This window comes from Coregonus clupeaformis, chromosome 19 (assembly GCF_020615455.1).
Source record: "Coregonus clupeaformis isolate EN_2021a chromosome 19, ASM2061545v1, whole genome shotgun sequence".
NCBI classification, from domain to species: domain Eukaryota; kingdom Metazoa; phylum Chordata; class Actinopteri; order Salmoniformes; family Salmonidae; genus Coregonus; species Coregonus clupeaformis.
The window spans coordinates 1,911,019-1,934,026 of record NC_059210.1 but is presented as its reverse complement, the minus strand read 5'-3'; the positions used below and the strand labels follow the sequence as shown (position 1 = coordinate 1,934,026).

At 45.0% G+C, this 23,008-nt stretch overlaps 1 protein-coding gene across 3 annotated transcripts in view; it reads right to left on the bottom strand.

Moving 5' to 3' along the window:
- Nucleotides 1-23,008, bottom strand: part of LOC121554301 (cGMP-specific 3',5'-cyclic phosphodiesterase) — a 105,206-nt gene that overhangs the window by 32,549 nt on the left and 49,649 nt on the right. For 2 of the 3 annotated variants that reach the window (XM_041867797.2, XM_041867799.2), the window contains exons 1-4: nt 20,391-20,636; nt 16,400-16,958; nt 13,707-13,880; nt 822-911 (exon numbers count right to left, since the gene is read on the bottom strand). In XM_041867797.2, coding sequence (XP_041723731.1) covers nt 822-911; nt 13,707-13,880; nt 16,400-16,958; nt 20,391-20,488 — 921 coding nt within the window. In that variant the 5' untranslated portion in view covers nt 20,489-20,636. Of the gene's footprint in view, nt 1-821; nt 912-13,706; nt 13,881-16,399; nt 16,959-20,390; nt 20,637-23,008 lie in introns of those variants that run through there. The other variant, XM_041867800.2, reaches the window with a different exon arrangement.

Sequence of the window (23,008 nt, the reverse complement as noted above, 5' to 3'; positions counted from 1 at the left end):
ATTTAGGTTAGTATTGTGGAGTAACTACAATGTTGTTGATCCATCCTCAGTTTTCTCCTATCACAGCCATTAAACTCCTTAAATGTTTTAAAGTCACCATTGGCCTCATGGTGAAATCCCTGAGCGGTTTCCTTCCTCTCCAGCAACTGAGTTAGGAAGGACGCCTGTATCTTTGTAGTGACTGGGTGTATTTATACACAATCCAAAATGTATTTAATAACTTCACCATGCTCAAAGTGATATTCAATGTCTGCTTTTTTTATTTTTACCCATCTACCAATAGGTGCCCTTCTTTTCTAGGCATTGGAAAACCTCCCTAGTCTTTGTGGTTGAATCTGTGTTTGAAATTCACTGCTCGACTGAGGGACCTCACAGATAATATGTGGGGTACAGAGATGAGGTAGTCATTAAAAAATCATGTTAAACACTATTATTGCACACAGAGGGAGTCCATGCAACTTATTATGTGACTTGTTAAGCAAATTTTTACTCCTGAACTTATTTAGGCTTGCCATACCTAAGGGCTTGAATACTTATTGACTTAAGACATTTCAGCTTTTAATTTTAAATTAATTTGTAAACATTTCTAAAAACATAATTCCACTTCGACATTATGGGTATTGTGTGTAGGCCAGAGACAAAACATATATATTTAAATTCAGGCTGTAACAAAACAAAATGTAGAATAAGTCAAAGGGTGTGAATACTTTCTGAAGGCACTGTATCTATAGTCTATCTTGAAGCCCATTCAAAACCGCATGGGACATGATACGGAACTAAAGTGGAAGGGGCGGTTACTTTCACAGTCAATTGTGTCTTACCTCTTCTCTGTGGTTCTTGATGGGCATACACAGGATGCTCTGGGTCTTGTAGCCTGTAATCTGATCCACCTCTGCATTGAACCTGGGGTCCTGTGGACGAGATACAAACAGTATGAATTCCAATGTCATTTAACATGACCAGGCATGTAATCACAAAGCATCTCGTAAGTAGGAGCGCTGACCTATGATCAGGTCCCCCTCTCTTATTCATTATGATTTAAAAGGCTAAACTGGTCCTAGATCAGCTCTGAGACACTTTGGGGCAGATTCAGACATAGGAAATATACGCCTTTTCAACGCACACCTTTCCTACACACTTCTCAGTAGTTGGTATTCAGATTTACCTTATGGAGGAGCGTAACCAGGTTTGTGGGCGTGGTTTCCTTCCGCGCACTGAATACATTTACTTCAACCCCAGAAAACACATCCACTGGGTGGCCTACCAATTTCATCTAGGAGTTTTTGTTCAATTAGTTTTATCTGTTCATTTCTCTAAAGCAAATATGGTGTACCTTTAATTTGAATTTGATCAGCACAAGACTTGAATGTAGACTATAGAGAATGCATTCAGAATATAGACAGATAGCCATGAAAGCATATGCATATTTGTCTCCGTTTCAGAACCTATGGGTAGATTTAAAAAACACTCTGATTTTAGACATTATTTATGTTTAGGTGAATACTCATGAATCCTACTTCATGGTAAAATAGAACCTTTACACATTAATGATAAAAAGGTAGTTTGATTCATTCTGAAAGTTGCCACATTAAGTTCATCAATGGTAACGTTGGAAGTAGTGCAGCCTACAATATAATTAGAATATGGAGAATAGTATAACGTTGTATTATATAATACATATACCCTCATTGCCCGCACCGATCATGGAACTGTGTGATGGCAAGTTCAAAGTAACGGTTTGAATACAATTTATTTGGAATACAATTTGTATTTGGCCTTCATTAAATAGTATCCACTATTACTTGACCCTCAGCCACAACCAAAAGGACGTAACAGCATTTAGAGGAAATAAACAAAGGTAGGCTAAATCAAACAATGGAATGGAATGGAATGATACCAATGTAAGGAAGGGAACGAACACTAAAATGGTAGTTAAATATACCTGGTTATGACTTATTGCTACCGGTAGTGGCTAACAATATTTAACATAGGCTATAGGCTACAAATTGAAAGAAACAGGAAAAGTTGGGGCATACGATTAAAACATTCTAGAGAACACCAAGGTTACATTTGCCTTGTCATCCAATTTGGCTTGTGTCTCCACATTTTATCCCTGCAAGTTATAAGGTCATACAATTAAAATTCTGCATAATGGCACAGCATTTCACACTTCACTGTGGGAAAGGGGCATAAATAGGCCTACCTGTCATGTTGATATGCTTTTCAGTTTCCTGCCATATGACAGGTTTCTTGGGATTGCCCTGGCTCAGACTACACAACCCCACCATCAATTGGATCACCAAGAGGATCACAGCCTAGTCCCCCTCATGCCGGAGGACCTGCCTGCCGGTGGTTTGTTGTTCCACGTCAGTGGAGAGTCCGGAGTCCTCCCTCCAGCCCAACATCCCACGTGAGTACGCAGATCTCTCCAATGTCTTCTCCAAGGCTAAGTGTCTCCCTCCTCACAGGCCCTGGGACTGCGCCATTGACCTGCTGGAGGGACAACACCCCCCGAAGAGTCGCATTTACTCCCTTTCCATAGCGGAGACTGAGGCCATGGAGAAGTATGTGGTGGAGACACTGAAACAGGGGTTCATCAGACGCTCTACCTCTCCTGCCTCCGCCAGCTTCTTCTTCGTGGCCAAAAAATACGGAGGACTGAGGCCGTGCATTGACTACCGGGGGCTGAACGCAGTCACAAAGTACCGGTACCCCCTCCCTCTGGTTCCGTTGGCTATCGAGCAGCTGCGAGGGGCCCGGTACTTTACCAAGTTGGACCTGAGGAGTGCCTACAATCTGATCCGAATCCGGGAAGGAGACGAGTGGAAGACGGCATTCAGCAATACCTCAGGCCACTATGAATACTGCGTTATGCCCTACGGCCTCGCCAACGCACCTTCCGTGTTCCAGTCCTTCATCAATGACGTGTTCCAAGACATGCTGAGTAGACAGGTGGTGGTGTACATCGAAGATATCCTGATCTACTCGGCTATGTTCGAGGAGCACGTCAGGGACGTCCGAGCGGTCCTACTCCACCTCCGGGAACACAGCCTGTTGGTGAAGGGGGAGAAATGCGAATTCCACCAACAGACCATCTCCATCCTGGGATACAGGATCAGTCCTCAGGGGGTGTTCATGGAAAGAGCGAAGACAGACGCCGTCAGGTCATGGCCAGTCCCCACCACCATCAAGGGCCTACAGAGCTTCCTGGGCTTCGCAAGTTTCTACAGGCGTTTCATCAGGTCCTTCAGCTCCATAGCCACCCCACTCACCTCTCTCCTTAAGGGTGGGCCTCAGAAGCTGGCCTGGAACCCTGAGGCTGACGCTGCCTTCAAGAGGCTGAAGGAGAGGTTCACCACAGCGCCCCTCCTAAAACACCCAGATCCAGCTCGTCCTTTCATCCTGGAGGTGGATGCATCTGAGGAGGGCGTGGGTGGGGTCCTCTTCCAGCGGCAAGGTAAGCCAGAGAAAATGTATCCCTGTGCCTTTTTCTCGAACAAGCTTACCCCCGCAGAGAGGCACTATGGAGTTGGAGACAGGGAGCTGTTGGCGGTGGTCCTCGCTCTGGAGGAATGGAGACACTGGCTGGAGGACGCAGTCCATCCATTCTGGATTCTCACTGACCATCGGCATTTGGAGCACATACGGGCAGCGAAAGGGACGAACTCTCATCAAGCCCAAATGTTTTACTCGCTTTCAGTTTATTCTGTCCTACCGACCAGGATCCCAGAATGTGAAGGCCGACGCACTCTCCAGGATGCACCATACCGGAGAAAGGAAGGATCTGGGGGGTCCTATCCTGCCTCTCTCATCGTGGCACCTGTCGTTTGGGATGTGGACAAAGACATCCGCCTGGCGGCTCAGGAGGACCCAGCGCCTGCCGCCCCTCCGGGGCGTGTGTATGTACCCACCAGGGTCCGTGACCGCCTGCTAATCTGGGCGCACACCACCCTTACGGCAGGGCACTCCAGTATGACGCGCACCATACATTCTCTCTCACAAAAATACTGGTGGCCCACCTTGGCTACTGATGTCTCCCGCTATATCAACTCCTGTTCCGTATGTGCCCAAACGAAGACACCTCGGAACGCCCCGGCAGGCAAACTAGTTCCTCTCCCAGTGCCTCAGTGACCTTGGTCACACCTGTCCATAGACTTTGTCACCGACCTCCCACGTTCGGCTTCACCACAATCCTGGTGGTCGTAGATCAGTTCTCCAAATCATGCCGTTTTTTGCCACTAACTGGTCTTCCTTATGCTCTCCAGGTCGCTGAGGTCCTGTTCCAACAGGTCTTCCGGCATTATGGACTTCCGGTGGACATCGTCTCGGACCGTGGCCCCCAATTCACCTCCCGAGTGTGGAAGGCTTTCCTGGAGAAGATCAGGGCCACGGCCAGCCTCACTTACGGGTATAGGCCTCAGTCGAATGGGCAGGTGGAGCGCATGGGCTGGGTCCTCCTGAGCCGCCAGGCGGATGTCTTCGTCCACATCCCAAACGACAGGTGCCACGATGAGACAGACGCATGATAGGACCCCCCAGATCCTTCCTTTCTCCGGTATGGTGCATCCTGGAGAGTGCGTCGGCTTTCACATTCTGGGATCCTGGGCGGTAGGACAGAATAAACTGAAAGCTAGTAAAACAATTGGGCTTGATGAGAGTTCGTCCCTTTCGCTGCCCGTATGTGCTCCAAATGCCGGTGGTCAGTGAGAATCCGGAATGGATGGACTGCGTCCTCCAGCCAGGGTGGTTTCTTCATTGCCACTGTCAGGACCGGCAGGGTGAGTGGGCAAGGTTTCTTCCTTGGGCAGAATATGCCCAGAACACCCTCGTTCACTCCTCCACGGGGCTCACTCCCTTCCAGTGCGTCCTGGGGTGCCAGCCAGCCCTGGCCCCTTGGACACCCAGCCAGACCGATGCGCCCGCTGTCAACAAGTGGTTCCGCAGGGCCGGACAGGTCTGGGACGCCGCCCATGTCCATCTCCAGAGGGCCATTCTTCGGCAGAAGGACCAAGCCGACCACCACCGCAGTGAGGCCCCCGTATTCCAGCTTGGTGATCGTGTCTGGCTGTCCACAAAAAAACACCCTCTCCGCCTGCCCTGCAAGAAACTAAGCCCCTGGTTTGTGGGGCCGTTTAAGGTCCTCCGGCGGATAAATGAGGTATCATACCAGCTGCTCCTTCCCCCTCACTACTGGGGTACGCCCCTTTACATTGTTGATTCCTGCGTCTGCGTCCTACCTCTTCGTATCCTCAGTACTCGTCACACAGTGACAAAATTCTCAATTCAATCCATTTTAAATTCAGGCTGTAACATAACAAAATGTGGAAAAAGTAAAAGGGTGTGAATACTTTCTGAAGGCACTTTACCTCTTATCAATAGCTCTTATCATATCAATTTATAAATTACATTGCAGGGAGAATATTGTTATTTCTATCGGGTGGAAAAAAGTAGATGCTTTTTCCACTTGGAACCGGCAGGTTTGCTCAACCTTATTCATGGTTTCCTCGTGTGTAAAGGTGGTGGAATTATTAGGTCAGAATATGGCGTATCTGTAGACACACCTTCATTTCTTTGATCACCACTCCAAACGCGTACCTTGCTGGCACTGGCATTTCCCCCATGCTTCAGTTCAAGGTCAGAATACGTATAGAGAGAAAAGTGCATAAAAACTGAATAAAGTTCAATTTATGTGCATGTAACTCAGGTCTGAATTTCCTCCTTTGTGAATATGGGCCCAGAAACACATGGACATTCTAGACAATTGACTAGACATAAAGGAATAACCACCACATTTTCCCTTTACTGAGAGAATGACAAGACCACTGTTCTGGTTCCCTATGTGGTGAGACAGAGGCTGAGTCCCAAGTGGCACCCTAATCCCTACATAGTGCACTCATTTTAACTTGTCAAAAGTAGGACTTCATATAAGGAATAGGGTGTCATTTGGGATGCACCCAGAGTGGATGGATGTCCTGAAGTACCCTCTCCTCGTGGCTCTCAGACCACCCACACCGTGACCTTTCTTTCTAGATGGTGTGTGCACATGTACGAGCACACCTCAGATGCCTAATACACACTGACACATTTTATGACTAAACAATGAACATTATACTAATTTCATAAAACACCCACTTTCCAATTTCCATATAAAATTCCCTTCTAACCTCCACCCCACATAAACAAGGACCAAATCAACTGCTCTCTCTTTCCCAAATGAGTCATTTCTTTCCCACTAACACTAGACATGCCTCTAAACAGAGGGATGCTTAATGAACTAGAATTTCAGACCTGGGTCTTCTATAGTCTCCAAGTAGGAGTGCAGATATACAGTGCCTTTGGAAAGTATTCAGACCTCCTTATTCTAAAATTGCTTAAATTGTTTTCTCCCCCTCATCAATCTACACACAATACCCCATAATGACAAAGCAAAAAGAGGCTATTAGAAATTTTTGCAAATCTATATAAAAGAAAACCCAGTAGATATCAAATTTACATAAGTATTCAGAACCTTTACTCAGTACTTTGTTGAAGCACCTTTGGCAGCGATTACAGCATCGAGTCTTCTTGGGTATGACGCTACAAGCTTGGCACACCTGTATCTGGGTGTTCTCCCATTCTTCTCTGCAGATCCTCTCAAGCTCTGTCAGGTTGGATGGGAAACATTGCTGCTCAGCTATTTTCAAGTCTCTCCAGAGATGTTCGATTGGGTTCAAGTCCGGGCTCTGGCTGGGCCACTCAAGCACATTCAGGGACTTGTCCCGAAACCACTCCTGCGTTGTCTTGGCTGTGTGCTTAGGGTCGTTGTCCTGTTGGAAGGTGAACCTTCGCCCCAGTCTGAGGTCCTGAGCACTCTGGAACAGGTTTTCATCAAGGACCTCTCTTGACTATGCTCCGTTCATCTTTGCCTCGATCCTGACTAGTCTCCTAGTCCCTGCCGCTGAAAAACATCCCCACAGCATGATGCTGCCACCACCATGCTTCACCGTAGGGATGGTGCCAGGTTTCAACCAGACGTGACGCTTGGCATACAGGCCAAAGAGTTCAATCTTGGTTTCATCAGACCAGAGAATATTGTTTCTCATAGTCTGAGAGTCTTTAGGTGCCTTTTGGCAAACTCCAAGCGGGCAGTCATGTTACTGATGAGTGGCTTCCGTCTGGCCAATCTACCATAAAGGCCTGATTGGTGGAGTGCTGCAGAGATGGTTATCCTTCTGGAAGTTTCTCCCATCTCCACAGAGGAACTCTAGAGCTCTGTCTGAGTGACCATCGGGTTCTTGGTAACCTCCCTGACCAAGGCCCTTCTCCCCCGATTGCTCAGTATGGCCAGGTGGCCAGCTCTAGGAAGAGTCTTGGTGGTTCCAAACTTCTTCCATTTAAGAATGATGGAGGCCACTGTGTTCTTGGGGACCTTCAATGCTGCTGACATTTTTTGGTACCCTTCCCCAGATCTGTGCCTCGACACAATCCTGTCTCGGAGCTCTACAGGTAATTCCTTCGACCTCATGGCTTGGTTTTTGCTCTGACATGCACTGTCAACTGTGGGACCTTATATAGACAGGTTTGTACCTTTCCAAATCATGTCCAATCAATTGAATTTACCACAGGTGGACTCCAAACAAGTTGTAGAAACATCTCAAGGATGATGAATGGAAACAAGATGCACCTGAGCTCAATTTCGAGTCTCATAGCAAAGGATCTGAATACTTATGTAAATAAGGTATTTCTGTTTATTATTTTTAATTCATTTGCTAAAATTTCTAAAAAACTGTTTTCGGTTTGTCATTATGGGGTATTCTGTGTAGATTGCTGAGGATTTTTATTTATTTAATCCATTTTAAAAATAAGGCTGTAACGTAACAAAATGTGTAAAAGGTCAAGGGTTCTGAATACTTTCCGAAGGCACTGTAGGATCAGTTTTTGCCTTTTAGATAAAAAGGAATACGATAATATACAGTATCTTAGATCAGCACTCCTACTCTGAGACACTTTTTGATTGCAGGCCAAAATCTCTATGACTAATGTAGATATTGAGAACATAATTGCTAGAGCCAGACCAAATCTGTGGAGGCAGACTTTCCTTAAAATAATAATCTGCCCTGGTTATTTGAATTCTAAAGTAATTTATATGTCTGATGATATTTTAACAAGAGAAAAGTTTTGTTTTTGAGATGATTGTTACTTTTTGTAATAGTTCTCTTGGAGTCAATATTACCTGAGTCGACCATTAGTGTATAAATCCTCTTAAATATAATGGCAAAATGTAGATTTCCACCTAAATAGACATACCCAAAAGTAACTGCTATTCATGTGTAATTACATGATTTTGACATGCCAAAACTTGGTATATTTGGAAAGAAGACATCTAGAAGATTATGAGGAAATTATCAGAAGATAGATAGGAGTTACATAGTTCAGAATACACAAGATCAAGCACACACAAAATAACCGTTAATTTTTGTAATTTTATTTTTGAAAGTAATCTTTCATTGACAAGCTATAATTGAATTATTCATGACTACAGCTGGAAACACATCAGATGGCTTCCACGACATGTGTACAATATCAGAAAAAAATGGGATTGATTGACCTAACAACTAGAAATGGGAAGATGTTTTAGTAAGTGGTGTCTGGTGTGGTCATGGGACGTTTCCAAGTGTCCCTAAACCTCTCCAAAGTGGCATATGTCTGTAAGTTAGATAATTCCAGTGCTATTACATATTTGCAATCCCTAAATGCTATTTGTTCAGTATAAAAACACAATTTCTACCATATCAACCTCACTCAAACATTGTGGTGGTGTTATGGGGTATCCAGGGTACATTCAAGTGTCCTTTCAACCTCTCCAAAGTGTCTGAATGTAGTAATTGCACTGTTTTTGTACACTGGATGTGCCTAAAAGATATTGTTGATCCAGAGCATCCCAAACATGCTCAATGGGTGACATGTCTGGTGAGTATTGGGACATTTTCAGCTTCCAGGAATTGTGTACAACATTATCATGCTGAAACATGAGGTGATGGTGGCGGATGAATGGCACGACAATGGGCCTCAGGATCTCGTCACGATATCTCTGTGCATTCAAATTGCCTTCGATAAAATGCAATTGTGTTCATTGTCCGTAGCTTATGCCTGCCCATACAATAACTCCACCACCACCATGGGGCACTCTGTTCACGATGTTGACATCAGCAAACCGCTCACCCACACAACGCCATACACATGGTCTGTGGTTGAGAAATGAACATTCAATTCTCTGGCAACAGCTCTGGTGGACATTCCTGCAGTCAGCATGCCAATTGCATGCTCCCTCAAAACTTGAGACATCTGTGGCATTTTAGAGTGGCCTTTTATTGTCCCCAGCACAAGGTGCACCTGTGTAATGATCATGCCGTTTAATCAGCTTCTTGATATGCCACACCTTTCAGGTGGATGGATTATCTTGGAAAATAAGACATGCTCACTAACAGGGATATAAACAAATTTGGGCGTATGTAAAAGTTCTGGGATCTTTTATTTCAGCTCATGAAACATGGGACCAACACTTTACATGTTGAGTTTATATATTTCTTCAGTGTAAAAGTGACCACAGTTCTAGAGACAACACTGTAGGGGTATTGATAAGAAAACTTCCCCTGTAAATGTGGGTCTGGCTGTGTGGTTGCCAACCACTTTCCCCACAGAGTGCTGCGCCACTTCCAACATCCAGAGGGGAGTTTTGATCCCGGTTTCAGCCGTCCCAACCGCCCAAACTGGGACTTAACGAGCCAATCAGAGAGCTAGGAAGTCCCTAGGTAGGAGCTACCTCTATGCAGAGTGACGCAGATGCACTTCCTGAACGCTCTGGCTGTTTTGTAAAAACATAACGCAGATCCCGTATCAGGTTCTATGGACCCAGCTGGTGGCTTGTTTCGCTACCAGACACACACACACACACACACACCCCTCTCCTCTGTCCTTGTCCAGATTAACAAACTAATTGGACACAGGTGCGTCGACAAGAAGCCACTGTCTCTCTCTCTCTCTTTCTCGCTCTGTCTCTTCTATTTTATTTCTTCTTCTCTCTATCCCCCAGTCTAGGTCCCTATAGGCTTGTTTAGGAAAACACCTGACCACTTCATCAGAATGAAGTGCTATAAATATCACCAATAAAGTCATCGTCGTCAGTCTGAACACCGTTGGCTGGCAACCAGATGATTGCGTAGCAGCTAGCTAATCAGGGGTAAGGTAAACAGTGTGATGTCACATGAAATTGCTTGTGAGTAGACACGGACATGTACACACAGAAGTAAGAACACATTCAGACACACACACTAAGAAAATAAATTACAGTCTTACGACTCAGGCACACGCACTCTCTCACTTTCTCTTTTTCGTTGTCTTTCCCTCTCTCCCCTCTCTCAAACATCTGCCTTCTCTTTCAAAGACATCATTCCTCCACAGGGGGCCTGACTGAGTGTGTGTGCGTATGTACAGTTGAAGTCGGAGGTTTACATACACTTAGGTTGGAGTCATTACAACTTGTTTTTCAACCACTCCACAAATATCTTGTTAACAAACTATAGTTTTGGCAAGTCGGTTAGGACATCTACTTTGCGCATGACACAAGTAATTTTTCCATCAATTGTTTCCAGACAGATTATTTCACTGTATCACAATTCCAGTGGATCAGAAGTTTACATACACTAAATTGACTGTGCCTTTAAACAGCTTGGAAAATTCCAGAAAATGATGTCATGGCTTTAGAAGCTTCTGATAGGCTAATTGACATCATTTGAGTCAATTGGAGGTGTCCCTGTGGATGTATTTCAAGGCCTACCTTCAAACTCAGTGCCTCTTTGCTTGACATCATGGGAATATCAAAAGAAATCAGCCAAGACCTCAGAAAATTAATTGTAGACCTCCACAAGTATGGTTAATCCTTGGGAGCAATTTCCAAACGCCTGAAGGTACCACGTTCATTTGTACAAACAATAGTACGCAAGTATAAACACCATGGGACCATGCAGCCGTCATACCGCTCAGGAAGGAGACGCGTTCTGTCTCCTAGAGATGAACGTACTTTGGTGCGAAAAGTGCAAATCAATCCCAGAACAACAGCAAAGGACCTTGTGAAGATGCTGGAGGAAACAGGTACACAAGTATCTATATCCACAGTAAAACAAGTCATATATCGACATAACCTGAAAGGCCGCTCAGCAAGGAAGAAACTACTGCTCCAAAACCGCCATAAAAAAGCCAGACTATGGTTTGCAACTGCACATGGGGATAAAGATCGTACTTTTTGGAGAAATGTCCTCTGGTCTGATGAAACAAAAATAGAACTGTTTGGCCATAATGACCATCGTTATGTTTGGAGGAAAAAGGGGTCGGTTTGCAAGCCGAAGAACACCATCCCAACCGTAAAGCACGGGAGTGGCAGCATCATGCTGTGGGGGTGCTTTTCTGCAGGAGGGACTGGTGCACTTCACAAAATAGATGGCATCATGAGGAAGGAAAATTATGTGGATATATTGAAGCAACATCTCAAGACATCAGTCAGGAAGTTAAAGCGTGGTCGCAAATGGGTCTTCCAAATGGACAATGACCCCAAGCATACTTCCAAAGTTGTGGCAAAATGGCTTAAGGACAACATTTGTGGGCAGAACTGAAAAAGCGTGTGCGAGCAAGGAGGCCTACAAACCTGACTCAGTTACACCAGCTCTGTCAGGAGGAATGGGCCAAAATTCACCCAACTTATTGTGGGAAACTTGTGGAAGGCTACCCGAAACGTTTGACCCAAGTTAAACAATTTAAAGGCAATGCTACCAAATACTAATTGAGTGTATGTAAACTTCTGACCCACTGGGAATGTGATGAAAGAAATAAAAGCTGAAATAAATACATCTCTCTACTATTATTATGACATTTCACATTCTTAAAATAAAGTGGTGATCCTAACTGACAGGGAATTTTTACTAGGATTAAATGTCAGGAATTTTGAAAAACGTAGTTTAAATGCATTTGGCTAAGGTGTATGTAAACTTCTGACTTCAACTGTATGTGTGTGAGCTCTTCACATTACACATCCTGTCTTCCTTACAGATGGCCGCACATACTCTGGCTTTCATCTCCCTCTCCACCAATTGACACAGCTGGAACCCTACTGGGAGAGCACAGAGACGTTTACATCTCCTAGAGCAGTGGTTCCCAACCATTTACTAGAACCCCTTTGAGTACTTGGCCTATTTACAGGGGGTACATACATGGGGAACTTGAGAAGACTCATGAATTCCATAGGCGTACTGGTCAAATGCACATGAAGGGGGTACTTCAGTGGTCCTCCGTCGGGCTGAGCAAAATTCAGTTGGTGGTACAGTACCCCCAAAAAGGTTGGGACCACCATCCTAGAGAGGGGGATCATGTCAGGAAGACCTCTGGTCCTGCTGCAGTGTGAGCAGATACACACACGCCATGTACGTAGTCAAACGCATACTGCATGTCCACAATCCTGCTCTTAATGTATACGTGAGCAAAGACAGCAAGATAACAATGGAACAGAACAGCTGAAGGACACACACACGCATACTACACACACACTCAGCAATCAGCACAACCCTGTCATTTCCATGGCTGAGAGACAGCAAGGAAAAGCTGAGCTCAAGTTTTAGAGCCTGTGCAGTGACATCACTATGTGGGTCAAAGGTTAAAATCCAGCATGGTCTCCAGGGGCCAAGACTGATACTATGACCTTTAATCATTCTAGATCATTCCAGGAATACTACCTTTGCTATACTGTATTTACTCATGACTGACCATCTTCGACTGCCTTGGTAATGACAGGTTGAAATGGCAAGACGGTTTGATTATTGATTGCAGCAAGAAAGTGATAGTCTTGTAAAATAATACCCAACAGGATCGATATACTCAAACTGTCAAGGGATGACGTGTCATGAGTGAGGTATGTCTGGACCATTAAGTAAAAGAAGGTCAACTCGCAATGATTTTTGTGAGTATTTCACTTTAAGTGTGTGTGAGAGGAATCGTGTGTGTGTCCTTCAATCCAGTGATGTACTTTTTGACCTACATGATCCTTTTTGATCTCTGATTTTTTAAATTCTCCCTCTCCCTCTCCCTCCCTCCCTCCCTCTCTGTGGTTTATGCTTGGCCAATCACTCTCAGGTACTGCACTCTGTCAGCAAACACCCATACATACTCCCCAACACAAACAGTGGCCTGATTCAGAACACACACACACACACACACACACAACATCCTCATTATATTCATCATCATAATCCTACCTACGCAAACCCCACCGGGTGCCATATTACCTGACATGCAGCAGAGAAACAAGGGAGGCTGCAAAAAAAAGGAGATCAAAAGAGAACTAACCTTTATTTTACAGTTCGCTACTGTATTACCTAGGTGGTACTTAGAATGTACGTGGGTATATGTTGTAATAATCATTCAATTACCTACTGTGATAACTACCTTCGGGTTTTTTTGACGATTCATTGAAACAGGCACCACTATATACCATGTGATATCCGGTGGTCATCAATTGTGATGAATTCTTCGAAGTAGGCACCTTAAGTTACCGCTTTTAACCGCATAATGTTTTAGTAAGTACCAGCTGAAATAGGACTGCAAATTAAAACCTTACCCAAGAAGGAAAATAAAAAGAGAAGGTGACTACAAAAAATGAGGAAAGAAAGGCTCCGTCTCACCTCGTAAGCGTTCTTGATATTGAGGGGCTGACCCGTGGCTGCCACGTGACCCACAATTCCCTTGTTCCACTCCAGGCGGATGCAGCTATTAGACACCTCCTCCAGTGTGGAGCCCTCAGCCACGTCAAACAGCCTGCTCACCAGGAACTTCCTGTTGGAGCTGTCCTCGCCCACCTGGGGTCACACAACAAAGAACAGAAGTGATGTCGTACCTATCAAGATTCCACAGGAAGTGTATCTGCTCCACAGTTTACAATACGCCATGATTTGATATGATACTTTATTGTTAGGTTGCATGGAAATGTCATCATTGCTACCTGATATGGTTGTAGAATTAGATAGATAAGGATTAGACAGGAATTAAAAGATATGAGCAAATAAAATTCATAGAATAAAAAGGAAAGCTACATCTGAGGGTGGTTTTAGCCTTCCAGACTTGGAATTGAATGAACACGCTACCCAAGGCTTTTTTTTATTTATTTTTTATTTTACTAGGCAAGTCAGTTAAGAACAAATTCTTATTTACAATGACGGCCTACACCGGCCAAACCCGGACGACGCTGGGCCAATTGTGCGCCGCCCTATGGCACTCCCAATCACGGCCGGTTGTGATACAGCCTGGAATCGAACCAGGGGGTCTGTAGTGACGCCTCAAGCACTGAGATGCAGTGCCTTAGACCGCTGCGCCACTCGGGAGCCCAAACTTTTACTTTTCCTTGCAACATATAGTTAAACGCACTAAAAACGAACAATGGGTACATATTGAAGATGCACATGCTCATCCACAGAATCTATTTTCAAAGGATACAGCTAAGAACATTACCAACTTCATAGTTAAGAACACTTTAACAATATGGAAGAAAATGAAACATATTCTACAAGTACCAATATCACTCCCTAAAAACACAACCCTATGGAACAATCCTTGGATAGCTTTTCAGAATTCAAAGATAAGTTGGTCCACATTGAAAACTAAAGGCATGGAAACCGTAAATGACTTGGTAACAGGAAATACACTACATGACCAAAAGTATGTGGACACCTGCTCGTTGAACATCTCAATCCAAAATCATAGGCATTAACATGAAGTTGGTCCCCCCTTTGCTGCTATAACAGCCTCCACTATTCTGGGAAGGCTTTCCACTAGATGTTGGAACATTGCTGCGGGGACTTGCTTCCATTCAGCCACAAGAGCATTAGTGTGGTCAGGCACTGATGTTGGGCGATTAGGCCTGGCTCGCAGTCGGCATTCCAATTAATCCCAAAGGTGTTCAATGGGGTTGAGTTCAGGGCTCTGTGCAGGCTAGTCAAGTTCTTCCACACCGATATTTACAAACCATTTCTGTATGGACCTCACTTAGTGCACGGGGGCATTGTCATGCTGAAACAGGAAAGGGCCTTCCCCAAACTGTTGCCACAAAGTTGGAAGCACAGAATCGTCTAGAATGTCATTGTATGATGTAGTGTTAAGATTTCCCTTCACTGGAACTAAGGGGCCTAGCCCGAACCATGAAAAAGCCCCAGAGCATTATTCCTCCACCTAACTTTACAGTTGGCACTATGCATTCGGGCAGGTAGCGTTCTCCTGGCATCCACCAAACCCAGATTCGTCCGGCGGACTGCCAGATGGTGAAGCGTGATTCATCACTCCAGAGAACGCGTTTCCGCTGCTCCAGAGTCCAATGGCGGCGAGCTTTACACCACTCCAGCTGACACTTGGCATTGCGCATGGTGATCTTAGGCTTGTGTGCGGCTGCTCGGCCATGGAAACCCATTTCATGAAGCTCCCAATGAACAGTTCTTGTGCTGACGTTGCTTCCAGAGGCAGTTTGGAACTCGCACTAAGGGCTTCAGCACTCGGCGGTCTTGTTCTGTGAGCTTGTGTGGCCTACCACTTCGCGGCTGAGCCATTGTTGCTCCTAGACATTTCCTCTTCACAATAACAGCACTTACAGTTGACCGGGGCAGCTCTAGCAGGGCAGAAATTTGACGAACTGACTTGTTGGAAAGGTGGCATCTTATGACGGTGCCACGTTGAAAGTCACTGAGCTCTTCAGTAAGGCCGTTCTACTGCCAATGTTTGTCTATGGAGATTGCATGGCGGTGTGCTCAATTTTATACACCTGTCAGCAATGGGTGTGGCTGAAATAGCCAAATCCACTCATTTGAAGGAGTGTCCACATACTTTTGTATATATAGTGTAAATGTACTTCCATAACAGAATTAAAAAGCTATTTTGGACTGACCCGTGCCCTATCCTACTGTCTCTCATAGGCTAACCTGTGCTCTATCCTACTGTCTCTCATAGGCTAACCTGTGCCCTATCCTACTGTCTCTCATAGGCTAACCTATGCCCTATCCTACTGTCTCTCATAGGCTAACCTGTGACCTATCCTACTGTCTCTCATAGGCTAACCTGTGCCCTATCCTACTGTCTCTCATAGGCTAACCTGTGCCCTATCCTACTGTCTCTCATAGGCTAACCTGTGCTTTTTCCTACTTTCTCTCATAGGCTAACCCGTGCCCTATCCTACTTTCTCTCATAGGCTAACCCGTGCCCTATCCTACTGTCTCTCATAGGCTAACCTGTGATCTATCCTACTTTTTCTCATAGGCTAACCCGTGCCCTATCCTACTTTCTCTCATAGGCTAACCCATGCCCTATCCTACTTTCCCATCGTGCCACTACCTACCAGGAAGAGGGAGTAGCGGTCGGCAGCGATCAGCTCGTTGATGTGCAGGAAGATCTTGTGGCACAGAGCCGTCACGTCCAGGTGACTCGACACATCCCTCACCAGCTCCAACAGCCTGGCACAGCGGTCCAACCCCCGGGCACTGCCCACCTCGTCCATCATACCCGTGGGGATGCCAAACCCGACCCCTCCCTGCTGGGTTCTAAAGGGCATGGGCGTCCGGATGTCGCCTCGGTCGGGTTCGGCGTCGCAGAGGAAGGTTAGTGAGCCTTCCGCGTCCTTGACCACGATGGGCCTCAGCGGCCTGTCAAACTCAGATGCAGAGATCTTGCGGGTGGGGGTGCTGGGAGCGGGGCTGGGGGCCGGGGCTGGGGAGAGAGAGCACGCGTCGTTCAGGCCCAGGGAAGGGGGCAAGGAGAAGGCTAGGCAGGGACTGTCTGAGGGCTGGGTGGGTCTCTGTGGTGTAAGGGTTTCTTTGGAGGATGACGAGGAGGAGGATGATGAGGAGGAGGGCTGGATGGAGTGGACTCGCTCAGCAAACCAGGCATTCACCATCTCCCTGTACCAACACACAGGACATTATACGACATTATAAAACAATAATCAACATCATACAACAGGACAATGACATTATAGGATATTAGAGGAAAATATAAACTATCTGAGGAATTTGTGTATTTGATAAGCATTACACGTGGAGGTAGTGCGAGGAAGTTCTACCAGCTTTCTCCATCTCCTAATAGACAATAGACAGGACATACAGGACATGCATTACAACACATCATGAGATATGCATTACAAGACTTACAATATATTAATCAACAATGTTAGACATTGTATAAAGGCATTTAAGGAACATTTTAACAACTTTCTACCGCAGTCCCAGGGGCACACGCGTATGCACGCACCACGCACGCACACACACACACACACGTTCCCCCTCACACAGTGACTCACAGATTAATTCTGGTCAGCAGTACACATTTGTAGAACATGACTTAAATGCACAGTGCCAGCATTCAAAAACACTGTTACCCACAAGGTCCTAGGTTGAAATCCCAACCGTTTTATTTTGTCAAAGACTTACGCCTGAACAGCCCTACTGAAACCTTCAGAAACCCCAGCGGCTGTAAAATGCATTTGCCATGAAATGTGCCTGTAGATTAGGCTGACTGCCAGACACATAAAACTGAGCCATAACCACACTATAAAATGGCAAGCCGATGGAAGCGGAATGTTATCTCGCCAAGCATAAGAGACAGCAATGTGTGTGTACGTCTGTGTGTCTGTGTGTGTGTGTTTTGTGTGTGTGACCCCCTAGTGAGAATCCCCCATAGAGCAGCCCTAATGTGTCCTTAGGACAGGCACACACTCTTAGAGAACTGAGTTTCAGACCTAAACATCCGATCTGATGATATGTGCAAACGCATATATTTTGACTTGCCAATCAAATAATGTTTTCTTACATAATGTGGTTAAGAAATAGGAAGCAGAAAAATACTGTGGATACACACAAAAAATACATATATCCTGTTACTTCTCTAAGAGAAATATGTCTGACCTTTTCATGGGCCTATGGAAAATGGGATGGTATCAAATGAGATAAGATTATTTGACTGAAATGTAAATTATGCAAACCTGGACAGGCACACACTTATTCTGGCTAGATTTAAATGCAAATAAGTAGCCCTAAAGAAGTCAGAACCTACTTCCCAATTATAAGCTGTCCTAAGTGACACCTGAACTAAGATGGCTCTGTCCTGGATGGCTGTCGTTTAGCGAGCTCCGACCAAACTTTGCTATTTTGTGATTTTTTGCAGTTTATCTTTACTTTATTTTCACGAAAATGTATCCACTATCATTTCTTATAACCGACAATAACGTTTGAACATCCGATCGGCAGTTACTTACCCAAATTCTGGCTTCAACTTCGACTTCGACTCATCTGCCCTGGGCTCTTTATGTAATTCTGACCCAATTTACAGGGTATCCAAGACGAAAAACCGGCATTACAGAGGCAGGAGAGGGGGAGTCCTGGCGAGGTTAAGGCGAAGGGAAAACCGGCCACCTCTTCCCTCCATTCTATTGGCCAATCACTAGATAATAAGATGGATGACCTCTGATCGTGGATTTGCTACATATGGGACTCGATGGATTCTCCTGTCACCGAGCGGACAGGACAGTAGAGTCAGGGAAATCGAGAGAGGGAGGGATTTGCCTCTTCATCAACAACAAATGGTGTGCTGACTCAAGTGCAGTGGAAGTCTCAACCCATTGTGGTGAGGGTAGGCAACATCACCTCCGCCACGCTGATCCTCAACACAGCGGCCCCACAGGGGTGTGTGCTTAGTCCCCTCCTGTACTCCCTGTTCACCCACGACTGCGTGGCCACGCACGACTCCAACACCATCATCAAGACAGGCCGGTGTTAGGCCTCATCACCGGCGATGATGAGACAGCCTACAGGCAGGAGGTCAGTGACCTGGCAGTGTGGTGCCGGGACAACAACCTCTCCCTCAACGTCAGTAAGACCAAGTACATCACCGGGGCTGAGCTCCCTACCATCCAGGACCTCTACATCAGGCGGTGTGAAAGGAAGGCCCGGAAAATCGTTAAAGACTCCAGCCACCCAAGCCATAAACTGTTCTCTCTGCATCCGCATGGCAAGTGGTACAGGTGCATCAAGTCTGACACCAACAGGCTCCTGAACAGCTTGTATCCCCAAGCCAGACTTCTAAATAGCTAGCAGAATGGCTACACGGACTATCTTAGATTTCCCTTTTTATTTTTGCACTGTCTCTATGCACACTCACAGGACTCTACACACTCACGCACACTGACACTCCAACACACACATAACATGCACAAACATTTATACTGACTCTACACACAAGCACACACACTCACATACAATCATCATTTATGCTGCTGCTACTCTGTTTATCATATATCCTGGTGCCTAGTCACCTTACCTCTAAACATATCTACCTCTATCACTCCAGTATCCCTGCACATTGTAAATATGGTATTGGAACAGGCCTGTATATAGCTTCTTACTTTCTTGTGTTCTTCTTATTTCATTTTTTTTTTCTTGTGTTTTTGTTCTACCTTATGCAATTTTTTTGTGCAACATTGATAGTGATTACTGCATTGTTGGGTTTGGAGCATGCAAGAAAGGCATTTCACTGTACTTGTGCAAGTGACATTAAAACTCGAAACTTGAAACTAAACTAGGACTGATAGTTGTGATGCCAAGGTACCAGCCTCACTATATGGCCAGAATATGCCCTTAATGATAGTAAGGCTGCTGGCTTATAATAATAATAATAATAATACAACTGGCATCTCACCCAGGAACGTATAGTGTGCTCCTGTGAGATAAAATATTGTAAATAATGACTGTTTACTGACTGTATGTCTAAACATGAACTAATTGTCCTTTTAGGTTCTGATTGCAATCTATGCAAATGTATCCAGCCTATATTGTCTTATCTAAACAGTAACACTACTGCATACTTAGCACTCCAATATTTCAAAACATACCATAACACCTTTATGTTATAATAAAACCGAAATAACTAATCATTTCAATAGTATCTATTCCAGAAGTTGTGTGGTAACACAACAAAACGCATTTAACTTTTAATTCACTGCGCTTTTTGGAACAGAATTGAAAGGAATCACCCGAATAAAGATTAATGATTACACTTATGCTCTCAATTCTCTCGCTAGTTTGGTTAAATGGTTACTGATTGTAGTGCAGATGGTCTGGCCCATTAATAAATGCCAATGAACAGTAGTAGCATGTCGTTTTACGTTCAAACAACGCAGGTAAAATAGATTGCGAGTGCCTTTCTATAAACGGAACACATTAATTATCGGCCAGATTGCTTAAAATAGAATAGACAGCGAGGATGTACCGGAAAATGAGCTATCCCTGTTTCGCAAATTCAATGAATCAGTTACGATTTAAATCTCACCCCGCGCTTACCTTGTAGCCTTCCTGACAAAGTAGGAGTGAGTGAACTCCAAGTGGTCGTCAAGCCACGCTTCCATCCTTTCGTATTCGGGGGGATAGCAGCCCTCCATGCTCAGAGCCAAAATTCCTCCAATTAATCAGATTACCATCAGCACTCCGAAGATGGAAGCAAATAATTTCAGTCACTGGTAAGCAGTGTGTGTGGTAGTAGTCTAGTTTTCAAGCGAGCGCTCGAGCGCTTCCTACATTGTGAGCGCCTGTGAGTAGACTTCTGCAAGGGTCTCATTGCCTTTGCGCAGCAACATCGCCTCAGCAACATGCCCCCCTCCAATAACGGATTCTCAATTCCAGAATGGAAAAGCAACGTTTTTTTGTGATTTGTTTGTATGCTTATTTGACAGAAAAGTACATATTGGCTTACATCAAGGGGCATAAATTACAATAATATTTGATGGCAGATATTTTCACATCAGTGAACTAAGTTAATTAATGGAAGCTGGTAAAATATGCCCTTGATAAATCAGCTGAACATATTTTAGGCCTAATTGTCAATCAAATAGATTGACATTTTAAAGATGTGATTATTCTCATGAATACATGGAACTATTTAACATACAACATGAGCTATGGCTCCTTCCTTACACTCAAATGACCTTACTTGCCTCAGATGTTTGAGTGGGTGTTGGTGAGGGCTGATACAAGGGCACAACAAGCAATAGCACCTACAAGGAAGCCATTTACAAAGAGGGACTGCTGAGTGTGGATCGACGCACTGGTTCTCCTCAACAACAAAAAATATGTATTTAAAGTTGCTAGCCCATATTGATAAAGATATCCCAGATTGGGAATGCTGATCTAAGATCAGGCCCCTTCCCATCCATATAATACAATGCATTATTACCTATAAAGCTAAACTGATCCTTGATCAGCACTCCTACTCTGATGCGTTATGAATACGAACCACTGAGTGTCAATCAATCAATCACTGAACATACTCCATTGAACTCCCCAGCCCTTTTCGTCCGCCCCCACTGAATTGACAAATAGTAATGGCCTCCACTATATAGTATCCATTGTCACAGACACTTTAGATCCTGTGTGTCTCTGGTGTCCAGCCAGTTGGACCATGCTGATACTGTGGTGTAACCTTACCCAGCAGATGGTGTCTCTTTTACCCCTGGGAGCACAGGACCCGCTCCCCATGCATATGGGAGCTCCCTGGCCTCCTACTAGAGAATCTGGACAGCCCAGCACATTAGGCCTCCAGTCTATCTGATAGGGGGATCTGATAGTGGGACCCTTCCCCATAACTAACACATACATGCCCAGGACACACACACACACACACACACACACACACACACACATACACACATGAGCTATGGCTCAATTAACATTTGCATATTTGCACACACACACACACAGGGCCACCCCAGGCTCTCTTCCAGTTGTTCCAACAGTGTGTGTTTCAAAACCAAGCTGGTCTAGACTTGTCAGGTCTCTCTCTAAATCTCACTGTCTGTCATTCTGCTGCAATGTGGTTTCAGAGTATTTCATATGATATGTTATGTTTCGTATGGTATGTATTAATTTGTGGGTGTACATCATCCATTTCATGTGATACGTTACAAATTACAATTCGTATGATATGTTACGAATTGCAATTCGTACAATATGTTACACATTTCCAAAATGTTGAATGTTACAGGAGGGGGTCGCAGTTCCGAAGCGACCCACTAGGTGTCATCCTCCTACAACCTTAGGCACCTCCTCACTCACAGTCGAGACTAATCATCTTCCTATTGGTGTCACCTGTGTCTATCTGATTCACCTGTGTATTTATGCCCTCACTTCCCTGTGTTCCCTTGCTCAGTTTTCTCTGCTAGTTTCACTATGCCAAGCAGTACTAATCAGTGTCTGATCGCGGGACATATGGACAGGTACGTGAGAAGTGTTCTCCCTGTTTATTTATTATTTCAGTCATAGTTAGTATTTCGTATTTTTGGCTGTCTGAATGTTTTTTTGGAGTCTTATTTGCTCCGCCTTTCTTTTTCATGTAAAGTCCGTTATTTTGTATCCTGGCTTCGGGACCATCAGTAAAGTTCCTTGTTTCACCATCTCTGCCTACTGCCTACTCTCTAACCTGCCTCACACCTGGGTCACACCTCACACCAACCCTTACAGAAAACTGAGCCACTATGGACCCAGCGGAGGCAGCACAGTATCATAGCGCATTGGCATCGCAGGGAGCCATGCTGGATCAGCACGACTGCAGCCTGCAGCAGATCACAGAGAATTTCCGCCAGCTGACGATCGCCTTGCAGAGCCGGTGGACACCCGACCAGCACCGGCAGCCGGCGGAGCGGAAGCCGCGGGAGTGGGGTCTCCAGTCTCACCTGCGACATCACGGGAACCCCGCCTACCACCTCCGGAGAGAACGACGGACATCCAGAGGGCTGCAGGGAATTCCGCACCCAGTGTTCCCTGATATTCATTACATTTACATTTTAGTCATTTAGCAGACGCTCTTATCCAGAGCGACTTACAGTTAGTGAATACATATATATATATTTTTTTATACTGGCCCCCCGTGGGAATTGAACCCACAACCCTGGCGTTGCAAACGCCAT